This window comes from Myotis brandtii, unplaced genomic scaffold (assembly GCF_000412655.1).
Source record: "Myotis brandtii unplaced genomic scaffold, ASM41265v1 scaffold1350, whole genome shotgun sequence".
Classification (NCBI taxonomy): Eukaryota; Metazoa; Chordata; class Mammalia; order Chiroptera; family Vespertilionidae; genus Myotis; species Myotis brandtii.
This window is the reverse complement of record NW_005354801.1, coordinates 85,293-96,746: the sequence shown is the minus strand read 5'-3', so window position 1 is coordinate 96,746 and position 11,454 is coordinate 85,293. Positions and strand designations below refer to the sequence as shown.

At 48.3% G+C, this 11,454-nt stretch overlaps 1 protein-coding gene and 1 pseudogene across 1 annotated transcript; both read left to right on the top strand.

The window, feature by feature from the left end:
* Nucleotides 1-3,918: 3,918 nt before the first annotated feature.
* LOC102257564 lies at nt 3,919-5,563 on the top strand (annotated as a pseudogene).
* A 1,191-nt stretch (nt 5,564-6,754) lies between these two features.
* Nucleotides 6,755-8,203, top strand: LOC102257264 (transmembrane protein 101). Its single transcript, XM_005860487.2, has one exon. It carries the CDS (start codon nt 6,800-6,802, stop codon nt 7,541-7,543), a length of 744 nt encoding a protein of 247 aa, XP_005860549.1. The 5' UTR covers nt 6,755-6,799; the 3' UTR covers nt 7,544-8,203.
* The last annotated feature ends 3,251 nt before the right edge of the window (nt 8,204-11,454 follow it).

Sequence of the window (11,454 nt, the reverse complement as noted above, 5' to 3'; positions counted from 1 at the left end):
GAAGAGAGACAAAATCTTTGAATCATTCCAAGGCCCTTGAAATGTCCCAAAGCTATCTTTCAGTTAAAGTCTTGATATTTAACTTGGAAAGAATATCAAATATACATAACCCAAAGATTATATTACATACTTTTTGTAATTATTCTAAAAGATATTGATTAAATTTAAACTGGTTTTAATATTAAAAATTTGGTTCAGACCATAGAATTAATCCTCTTTATTAATCAGGCCAAAAAAATATTATATCCTAGGTTGAAATTTTACCACACATAGTACACAGACACACATACACATAAAGACTATAATATATTTTGAACTATTAATTTTTTAGAGAAAACACAAGAATTATTTTTCTCAAAAATGAATTATCATACTTCATGCATTCTGTTATTATAACCATACAATTTTTCCTTAATTTGAACTTAACTTAAACTTTTAATTCTTAGAAGCCTCAAATTTTAGGTGGCAAGTTAAATACTTAGCATTTTTCACGTTAGTAATATATTCACATTTTAAGAGATATTTCTTACACAAAATATAAAACATATTCAATTAGTAAATTCAAATCTATCCTCTAGATTTTTTAGGCAAACTCAGATTAGTTAATGTTTCAGTATTTTATCATTTCAAAATACCTAGATAATTAATCATTTTTATTATTTAATTCAGTAAACTCCAAAATTTTGAGTTACCAAAGACTTTGGAAAACTATGTTTAGGCATATATAATTACCACCGAAAAAGATTTACCATTTATTTTAGTTTTATATATTTTGCCTTAGCAACTTTGAGATCTTAAAGCCAATTATTATTACTGAAGGCATTTTCCTTGGCAAATTCTGTAACAGAGACAACTCACTGGCTTTCAGTGGCTTTAATGTTAAAGTATTATTTATTATTATTATTATTTATTTTTTATTAAAAAAAAAAACACCAGGAGTGACCCCGGGACCTGGGAGTCAACCTTGGAATGTGGTCCATTATTATTCAAGAACTGCCCATTATCATGGAAACATAACCTTGTTGCCCAAACCCAGTCTGTACATTTTTCTTGTGTCATTTTCGCCATCTTCCAAAGAAAAACAGTCTCGGGACTGTTCGATAGCATCGGTGAAGAGATGGGGCTTAGGCCAAGAGGCCACCCAAAATCAGGTGTGATAGAGCCTCCCTTCCCCCAACTGGTGGGCGGAGTATGACATAACCTGCAGCCCGGAAATACCTGAGTGACTAAACACGCGGCTCTTTGGCCCCTTGAGTGTAGCTCTTCCACAAAATACCGGCTCTTCCACAAAATACCGACTTCTGTGCATGGGACACGAAGTTTCAATCGCACTGTATGTGCGCGCCCGCACGTGGTATTTTGTGGAAGAGCCACACTCAAGGGGCCAAAGAGCCGCATGTGGCTCTCGAGCCACGGTTTGCCGACCACGGCCCTAAGCCCTTGTTCCTATATGGACCATACAGTAAGCCACCAATCAGTGTGCGCTGAGTACACTAAGCCCCCACCCCTTCCCATTCCGCCCCTCAAAAGGATTGCTCACCCCTGCATGTGCTGCTGTCCTCCCCTTGCAAGACAGCCCAGCAGGTCCTTCTCTAATAAAGCCTGTAGTTCTGGTTTTCGGCCTCTGTCTGATTTTTCATTTTTGGTGCCGAAACCCGGGAGAGGTGAACGGGAGCGTGGACGAGCCTGCACATAGGGGATTTCAGAAGCTTTCCCTATCCGGTGGCAAAAATTATCTAGGTCTCGGAGGATATTGGAATTGAAAGTGCCATTTTTGGGCCACTGAGAGCCATTGTCGAGTTTATATTGTGGCCAGGCAGTGTTACAGAAAAAAACGAGCTTCTTTGGTTTGATGTAGCCAGAAAGACCAAGGGTCGAGAGATTGGCGAGGAGACACCCTAACGGTGTGTTTCGAGGGGGTTTGGACTGGAAGGTCCCCATGACCGGAGGGAAGGGCAAGCAGAAGTTGGGGAAGGAACAAGGAGCGTCCTCCTGTTCCCTCAGTCAACCTGTAGCAAGAGAGAGACGAGAAAAGGTTCCAAGGTCGTCACCCCGAGACCTTTCCCGTGGAGTAGAAGAGAATTCCTGGCCAGGTACCTGGGCTTTCGTAGAATGTAGAACGTGTAGCTGAGTAGATAGGAAACTCTGTATGCCCTGATGCCCCTCCAGGTCACAGGGAGCGAGAGAAAAAAAGTAGGGGGTTGGGTGGGAAAGTCCCTGAAGCCTACCAGTGGAAGGGAAGCGATGAGATCCCCACGTGTCCTGGTGTGGCAGGTTCGAGAGGGGGTCCGGAGAGGGCCAATCAACTCAGAACCATACCACCAAGCAGAGCCAGAGCAGGAGTCAGAAGCTCAGGGCTAGGTTCAAGGATCGTCCACGTTCCTGTTCACCTCTCCTGGGTTTTGGCACCAAAAATGAAAAATCAGACAGAGGCCGAAAACCAGGACTACAGGCTTTATTAGAGGAGAAGAACCTGCCAGGCTGTCTCGAAAGGGGAGGACAGCAGCACGTGCAGGGGTGAGCACTCCTTTTGAGGGGCGGAATGGGAAGGGGTGGGGGCTTAGTGTACTAGGCGCACACTGATTGGTGGCTTACCTGTATGGTCCATAAAGGAACAAGGGTTTAGGGTATTTGGCAGGATTTCAAATGACGGACTGGGAAACAAAAGCATGGTGAAATGAGACTTTTAATAACACTCCTGAGAGTGGGTGTCCATTACAGTAAATGGGCTGGGGCCTTTTTTAGTTACCCCCCTTTGTCTATGGGAATTTTTCTAGGACCTGTGTTATCGGCTATATGTACTGCTCATATTCTCTTTTTCCCCACCCCCACACACTGTTTGCTCTGGGGAAATTCAGTAATTGCCTGGCCACCAACTGTTTATTTTCTATGAAGATAAATCAAAGGCATGCTTAATAGACTAACAATAAACAAATTAAACCAAACAACAAAGACAGATAAAACAACAATCAACAGACAAGCGTGCATAACACATAGACAAGACTTAATAAATCAGAGTTCTTTTCATGGATCTTTCAGATGTTTTAAAGTGTCTGGGACTTACAGCCAGAGTGCAGCCCAGAGGGCTCCCAGTGAACACCCACAAGCAGCCTATTGTTCACAGATTCCATCATATTCTGCTCTCCATAGCATTGACTGACGTCTAAAGTCATTTTAGCTAAAATCTGCCAGTCCCAAGGTGTCATATGATAATTTTCAGACAAAACATTAAGGAACCCTTTTGTAAAAGGACTTTTAGCCCCTTTTTCTCTAGTTGATGAGCCTTCCCACACTAGAGGCAGAGGATCGGGGGCCTTAGGTATTACAGGCTTTACAGGCTCTACTTTAGGAGGAGGAGGAGGGGGCGGTGGCAAATCCTCCTGGTGTTTTGTAGGCTTTTGATCCTCAATATGAAGTGGGCAATATACAGCTCGAACAAGAGCCCACATTGTTAAGATGACAAGGGCACTTGTTTTCCTTGAGCCTGATTTCTCCTTAAATTCCTACTTACTTGTTTCCAGAGATCAAGGTCTAATGTTCTAGCATCAGGGAACAAGGATTGTACTCTATGATAATATGCAAAAACTGTAAGAGAATACTTTCTGACACTTTAATTCCTTTATCCTTGAGCATGCAAGCTAAAAGTCTACAAAAATGTTTTTGCCTTTTCGAATTCTTCCCCATTATAACTTGGCTGATTTCAGAAACGTCCTGTCCACTTATGGTCTCGAATCCAAAACTGGCACGGGCTTTGTGTGCCGAAGAGTTTTCACTTTTCCTTTTTCACTTCGTTTTTCACTTAGGCGAATCTCCTCCCCAGGTCTCTGTTTCAGACGCCAGTTGCCGCGACCTACATGGCAAGGTTCAGGATCTGAAGCAGAGGCCAAGACACAAATGAAAATGCTATACAAGAGCCGTGCGCCAGGAGTGGAGCTGCCGGTAGCTGGGCCCCTGCGAGCCAGCCGGCAGTGATGTGACTCATGGTTCCCAGTACAAAGGAGAGACCACTTCTCCGCTGGGGCAGAGGCGAAGCCAGAGCCCCCAGCCCCATCGCGTCTCTGCGCTGCTCTCGTCTTCTGGAATGGACCTGCCTGCCAGGAAGCCAGGTCAGCCTTGGTAGCAGTGGCAGCGAGGCCGTGGCAGCGTTCCCAGCAGAGGATGCCCCAGGCCCTGGAGCGCGCTGAGGGCTGCTGGGCCTGGGTGGTCCTGCTGGCCGCCGTGGTGGCCCAGGGCCTCACCCTGGGCTTCCCCACGTGCATCAGCATCTTCTTCACTGAGCTACAGCGGGAGTTCCAGGCCAGCAACAGTGAGACCTCCTGGTTCCCCTCTATCCTGACGGCCATGCTCCACGCAGGGGGACCCCTGTGCAGCATCCTGGTGGGATGCTTCGGCTGCCGAGCCACAGTGATGCTGGGGGGCGTGCTGGCCAGCCTGGGCATGGTGGCCAGCTCCTTCTGCCGCACCCTCGGCCAGCTCTACCTCGCAGCAGGCTTCTTTACAGACCTGGGCTTGTGCTTCAGTTTCCAGTCGACCATCACCGTATTGGGCTTCTATTTCACCCGCCGGCGGGCACTGGCCAACGCTCTGGCTTCGGTGGGCTTCTCCCTGGGCATCACACTCTGGCCGCTGCTGGCCGCCACCTCCTGGAGGACCTGGGCTGGAGGGGCACCTTCCTGGTCTTCGGTGGGGTTTTCCTCCACTGCTGCATCTGCGGGGCCATCCTGAGGCCCATGGCCCCCAGCATGGCCCCTGCACCCAGAGAAGGCCCTTCTGTGCCCTCCAAGACACCGACGCCCGGCTGCCTGGCAGCATGTGGCCAGGCCATCCTGCGCCACCTGGCCTTAGACATCCTGTGGCACAACGCAGGCTACCGAGTGTTCACGCTGGGCGTCACGTGGGTGATCCTCAGTTTCCCGCTGCCACAAGTCTTCCTGGTGCCATTCGCCATGCAGCACGGGGTCGACGAGCACAAGGCTGCCCTGCTCATCTCCATCATCGGCTTTAGCAACATCTTCCTGCGGCCCATGGCCGGGCTGGTGGCCGGCCGCCAGAACTTCGCCAGATATCGCAAGTACTTCTTCAGCCTCGCAGTTCTGCTCAACGGGCTCACCACCCTGGTGTGCACGGTGTCGGCCAACTTCCAAGTGCTGGTGGGCTACTGCCTGGTGTACAGCGTGTCCATGAGCATGGTTGGCGCCCTCTTCTTCCAGGTCCTCATGGACGTGGTCCTAATGGACCGGTTCTCCAGGGTCCTGGGCCTCTGCACCATCCTGGAGAGCATCTCCATCCTCATCTCCCCGCCAATGGCTGGGTTTGTCCTGGACAACACTGACAGCAACTTCAGCTATGTTTTCTACATGTCAAGCTTCTTCCTCATCTCTGCTGCCCTCTTCATGGGTGGCAGCTTCTGTGCGCTTCAGAAGAAGGAGAGGCAGGGCAGGCCGGCCGAGGCGGAAGCAGCCGTCCTGGAGCCGGCCCCGCTGTGGGCCCTCAGCAGGGAGGACACAGGCAGTTAGGAGAACGGCCGTGCACCGAAGAAATCACGTATGTGACCAGCGTCTGAGCCCCAGGATCACATGTGTGACCAGCATCTGAGCCCCGAGGTCAGTGAGCGAACACTGCCTCTGCCCAGGAACGCGATGTCCTGCTGTTTCACCGGGTGAAGCCTGAACCAAAGGCCGGCCCACCCCGCACGTCGGGACTCAGCCAGGGGCTGGGGCCTTGGAGGCTGGCCTCCGAAGACTCAGGGTTCCTTCTGATGAGCAGAATCCAGGAGCCGGTCCTCCTGACTTTTTTCCTCGGGCACCAGGGTAGTTGGGGCCCAAGAAGGTGGGTCTGAGCTCTCCTTGGGTCTCTCATGGCCGACTGGGCTCAGCTGGCTGCCCACTGCCGCTGCTACAGCTCAACACGCAGGGCCTTCAGGTCCAGCCTGGATGCTTCTGAGGTGGCCTCTCTGTCCTTCTCCAGCTCCAGACAGTTCCAAAGAGCTCACCTGTCCCCCGAAGCCCTCCTGCCTCCCTTCCTCCCTGTGACTCAGCCCTTGTCCTCCGGGCTGCCCCCAGCACCGGTTGCTGGGCCTCCCACTGATTGGGACTTGGGAAGAAGGGCCTTGGGAGAGAATTGGTGGTGGCCTGCTGCCGTGGATGGCCAAGCTGCGGATGAGCTTGGATGCAGGGTTCCGACAGATTAAATGTTGGTGGAGCACCTGTCCTGGCGTCTGTGCAGAGAATCGGAGGGGAGCACCTGACTTGGGTCCTTGAATCAGTGAAGTCTGAGGAAACTCCTACACCAGCAGTTCTCAACCTGTGGGTCGCGACCCCTTTGGGGGTCGAACGACCCTTTCACAGGGGTCTCCTAAGACCATCGGAAAAACACATAATAATTACATATTGTTTTTGTGATAAAAAAAACAAACAGAAAGAAAACGCTATACAAGAAATAGGAATTTTGGAAGGCATGAGGGCCCAGGTGGACACCTCTTTCCTGAAGAGCACACCAAGACCGGGTTCCGGTCTTGCTTTTTATTCACTGTCAAAAGCAAAAGTAATGCAAGGTCTCATATGTTTATAGCATATGTAAAAGTGAAATGTATGACAATAACAGCACAATGAATGGAAGAAAAATTGGGAATTAACTGTTACAAGGTCCTTAACACTACATGTGAGGTTGTATGTTACTGGAGGCTCCTATTATTGTGTGGACCATTCCATGAAACAAGTAAGTGTGGAAGTGGCGTGTCGCACCCTCGCGCCGGCCTCCCAGACCCGGTTGAGGCCGCGGCGGACTGCCCTTCCCCAAGATGGTGTCGAAGGTGGGTTCGCGACGGTGGCTACTGCAGCTGCTCATGCAGTTGGGCTCGGTGTTGCTCACACGCTGCCCCTTCTGGGGCTGCTTCAGTCAGCTCATGCTGTACGCCGAGAGGGCCGAGGCGCGCCGGAAGCCCGACATACCAGTGCCCTACCTGTACTTCGACATGGGGGCGGCCGTGCTGTGCGCCAGCTTCATGTCCTTCGGGGTGAAGCGGCGCTGGTTCGCGCTGGGGGCCGCCTACGTCGGGGGCTACGTCCACTACGGGGACTGGCTGAAGGTCCGTATGTACTCACGCACAGTTGCCATCATTGGCGCATTCCTTGTGCTGGCTAGCGGTGCTGGGGAGCTCTACCGTCGGAAACCCCGCAGCCGTTCCCTCCAGTCCACGGGCCAGGTCTTCCTGGGCATCTACCTCATCTGTGTGGCCTACTCACTGCAGCACAGCAAGGAGGACTGGCTGGCATATCTGAACCATCTACCTGGAGGGGAGCTCATGGTCCAGCTGTTCTTCCTACTGTATGGCATCCTGGCCCTCGCCTTCCTGTCTGGCTACTACGTGACCCTGGCTGCCCAGATCCTGACTGTACTGCTACCCCCGGTCATGCTGCTCATTGACGGCAATGTTGCCTACTGGCACAACACACGGCGTGTTGAGTTCTGGAACCAGATGAAGCTCCTTGGAGAGAGTGTGGGCATCTTTGGGGCCGCTGTCATCCTAGCCACTGATGGCTGAGTTGCACTGGGAGAAGCTGAAATGGGTGCAGGGAGCCGCTGAGGGTCACCCTACCTTTCTTGCTGGCCCAGTTATGTTTATTTATGCTTTTTGGTCTGTTTGTTTGATTCTTTGCTCTGTGTGTATGTGGGTGTGTTGGTAAGAGACAGGTCTGTTCCCCAATTCCTGGGCTCAGCCCTTGATGGGGGAGCCCTCATGATGATGCCTTACAGGGTTTTTCTCCATTTGTTAGGAGGAGAGCTGAGGCCAGAGAAGAGAGTAAGGCAGCACTAGGGTAGGGGTACTGGGTGTGGGAGACAGGAAGGAAGACCTAAGAACTGGAAGAGAGCAAAAGTGAAAAATTCCTTTTGAACTGGCAGATGCAGCTAGGCTATGCGAACAAGTATGCGCGCTGACAAGTGGATCAGGCCCTGGAGGAGCAGAGGGGCTGGTCGCCACAGAAGTCACATGGGTTCTCAGGATGTGCCAGGGGCAGAAACAACACTAGTTTGAGAGCAGAGCAGGCCACAGTCTACTCGGGTGTGAAGGGGTGGGGCAAGCAGCGGCCAACTTTCCGCGCCCTGCCTTCTGTTTCCAGCTCCATGGATGGCCTGGTGGGGTGAGTGCCCTCCCAAACACCAGACCACACAGTCCTCCAAAAATAAACATTTTATACAGAAAGGAAAAAAAAAAAAGTAAGTGTGGAAGAAAAAAGTTTTACAGAAATATGTAACCTTGAATTGCACAATTTCAGGTATTTTATGTATTCTGGAATTTCTGGGAAATTCTCAGTAATAATTCCTTCACCTTTTATTACTTTCTCTTTTTAAAAAAATTCTGGGATCTCCATTAGAAAAATATTTATACTTTTACCTTCCTTATTTCTTAACTTTCCATTTCACAAATTCTTCCTGGAATTGATCTTTCAGCATATGAATTAACTCTCCAGCTATATTGTTCTGATTTCAACTGATCCATTGAGGTATCTCATTAATATTGGTCATACCCAATATCCAACTCACAAATACTTGTTAGTGCTGGGTTTCCAACATTCTTCCTTCTTTCCCTGAAGTTCTTTATTAAGTATATCCACTAGTTTGATCGTAGTTCTATGATTGCTTTACTTTAATGGTTATCTTGCTCCTCAGATAAGTTTTCCCTTTGTACTCTTATTTGTTCCTTAGGGCTATAAGTTGCCTTGGCTAATAATGTCTACCTGAATGAAAGGGAAAAAAGCCTAGATGCTCATTTGTGCTGCTCCAGAGGAGATTAGGACTTGGGAAAAGGTATATTTCATGTTGAAATGCTTCTAGGGTAGTGATCTGACTCAAACATTCACTGTTCTCTCCACTTCGGGCATCATCTACTTTCCAGGGCTTCTCACAATCCCTCCATTCAAGTCACTGCAATAGGTTGGAAAATAGAAAGGAGCTCAGGTGCATGTCAGCTGATCCATATACATTGTGCTCTGCTCCCATCTCACAGACTACACTTCCAAATGTCTTTGCTAGTTCCTTTTTTCTACCCACCCTAAAATGTTGATAGTTTCCAAGGCTCTTCATACATTCCTATTCTTCAGCACTGGGCAAGAGGTCCCTGGTTCACATATTTATTGCCTACACAAAGTGCCTACACAAAGTAACATTTAATGTGTTAACTCAGTGGTTGGCAAACCACGGCTCGCGAGCCACATGCGGCTCTTTGGCCCCTTGAGTGTGGCTCTTCCACAAAATACCACATGCGGGCGCACATTTACAGTGCAATTGAAACTTCGTGGCCCATGTGCAGAAGTCGGTTTTCGGCCTGGGCGAGTCTATTTTGAAGGAGTGGTGTTAGAAGAAGTGGGGGGTGTCGGTCGGTCGGTCGGGAGACAGGAGACGCGGCAGACGCAGCGAAGGCAGGCCGCGGGATAGGCAGCGCGGGGGGAGGTACATTGTTTTGAGGTACATTCGTTGAGGTCGACCCCTTCCAACTCTCCCATCCACACTCGTCTATCTGAAACAAGTATGCAAGACGAGTGGATGGGAGAATCTCCCTTCACCTAGGCCTGTGGTCAGCAAACTGCGGCTCTTTGGCCCCTTCTGTATAGCTCTTCCTAAGCCTTAGGAGTACTCTAATTAAGTTAATAACAATGTACCTACCTATATAGTTTAAGTTTTAAAAATTTGGCTCTCAAAAGAAATTTCAATCATTGTACTGTTGATATTTGGCTCTGTTGACTAATGAGTTTGCCGACCACTGTGTTAACTTATCTTCTAATTGGAAACTTTAAAGGACATTTTCAACCACAGCCTCCTTCTTGGATTTGGTAAGGCTCAGTCTCAGTTTCAAAGTATTTGTTTTTATCAATTCAGTTATTTACCTTAAAAGGGAGTTAAACTGCTAAACAAAATTTAAAAACAAGAATTCTAAAGTTCCTTTCAACTCTGTATTTCTGTGGGTCCTTATTTTCACTGTGGAGTTGCTTGAACCATATACTTTAACCACACTTAATCCTTTGTGGATGTCAGTTTAACACTGAGAGGATTCACTGACTTATTTTTAGCTCTCTATGAAAGTCTTTGCACATAGCCTTTTAAGCAAATATTTTGATAGTCACATCTAGATTCACAATTTTCAGGAAGCTTAGTTCTTTGGAACTCTTCCTTAGACTATTTTTGCTCTCCTGAGCCAGTATGAGGTGATTCTGTTGATTCTTTACATTAATATCCATTTTTGCACTACCCGGTTCGCTTCAGAGGATAGAGTGTTGGCCTGCAGACCAAAGGGCCCAGAGTTTGATTCCGGTCAAGGGCATGTACCTTGGTTGCAGGCTCCTCCTCAGCCCAGGACCTCATTGGGGCGTGTGCAGGAGGCAACTGACCGATGTGTTTCTCTCACATCGATGTTTCTCTCTGTCTTTCCCTCTCTCTTCCACTCTCTCTAAAAATCAATGGAAAAATATTCTTGGGTGAGGATTAACAACAACAACAACAAATCCATTTTTTACTATTACCTTTTCAAAAGATAGCAAAAATGACTTTGGTCCTGATTTCTTTTTCACAAGCTTGTAATTTTAAATAAAAGAAAACTAACTGATCAGTAAAACCTGAAATTATTCTTCTAAAACAAAACATATAAAACAAGTCTTTGTTCTTTAGGCAAAGATTTCTTAGGTATGACACCAAAGGCTTAATCTATAAAATAACAAATTGATAGGTTGGATTTAATCGTAGCTAAAAACTTCTCTTCAAAAAGCCATTTATAGGATAAGAAAAAGACAAGCTGAAAAGGGGATAAAATATTTGCAAAACACATATAGAATAAAGACATCCAAGATTTGTAACTAATACTCAAAAGTCAATAATAATAAGAAAAAACACAATTAAAAATGGGCAAAGACATTTCACCAAAGAAGACAGGGAAGAAAAATAAGCACATGAAAAGGTTCTCAATTCAACATTCTTAGTCATTAGAGAAATGCAAATAAAAGTGACAGTGAGGTACTGCCACACATCTACAGAAAGTCTAATTGTGACAAGAAATCTATACTAATAAAAGGGTAATATGCTAATTAGACTGGGAGACTGGCCAAGGAGGGCAGTTGGGAGCCATGAGGCCGGCCGGGGAGGGCAGTTGGGGGCCATGAGGTCAGCCGGGGAGGGCAGTTGGGAGCCATGAGGCCAGCAGGGGAGGGCAGTTGGGAGCAATCAGGCCAGTGGGGGAGGGGGGTGGCAGTTGGGGGTGAGAAGACCGGCAGGGCGGGGAGTTAGGGGCAAGTAGGCTGGCAGGCAGAGTGGTTAGGGAAGATCGCACAGGCAGGCAGGTAAGCGGTTAGGAGCCAGCGGTCCTGGATTGCGAGAGGGATGTCCGACTGCCGGTTCAGGCCCGATCGGGCCTGAACCGGCAGTTGGACATCCCCTGAGGGGTCCCAGATTGGAGAGGGTGCAGGC

Excerpts from the sequence above, each read along its gene's own strand:
- LOC102257264 (XM_005860487.2), top strand. The coding sequence starts at position 6,800 with ATGGTGTCGAAGGTGGGTTCGCGACGGTGGCTACTGCAGCTGCTCATG.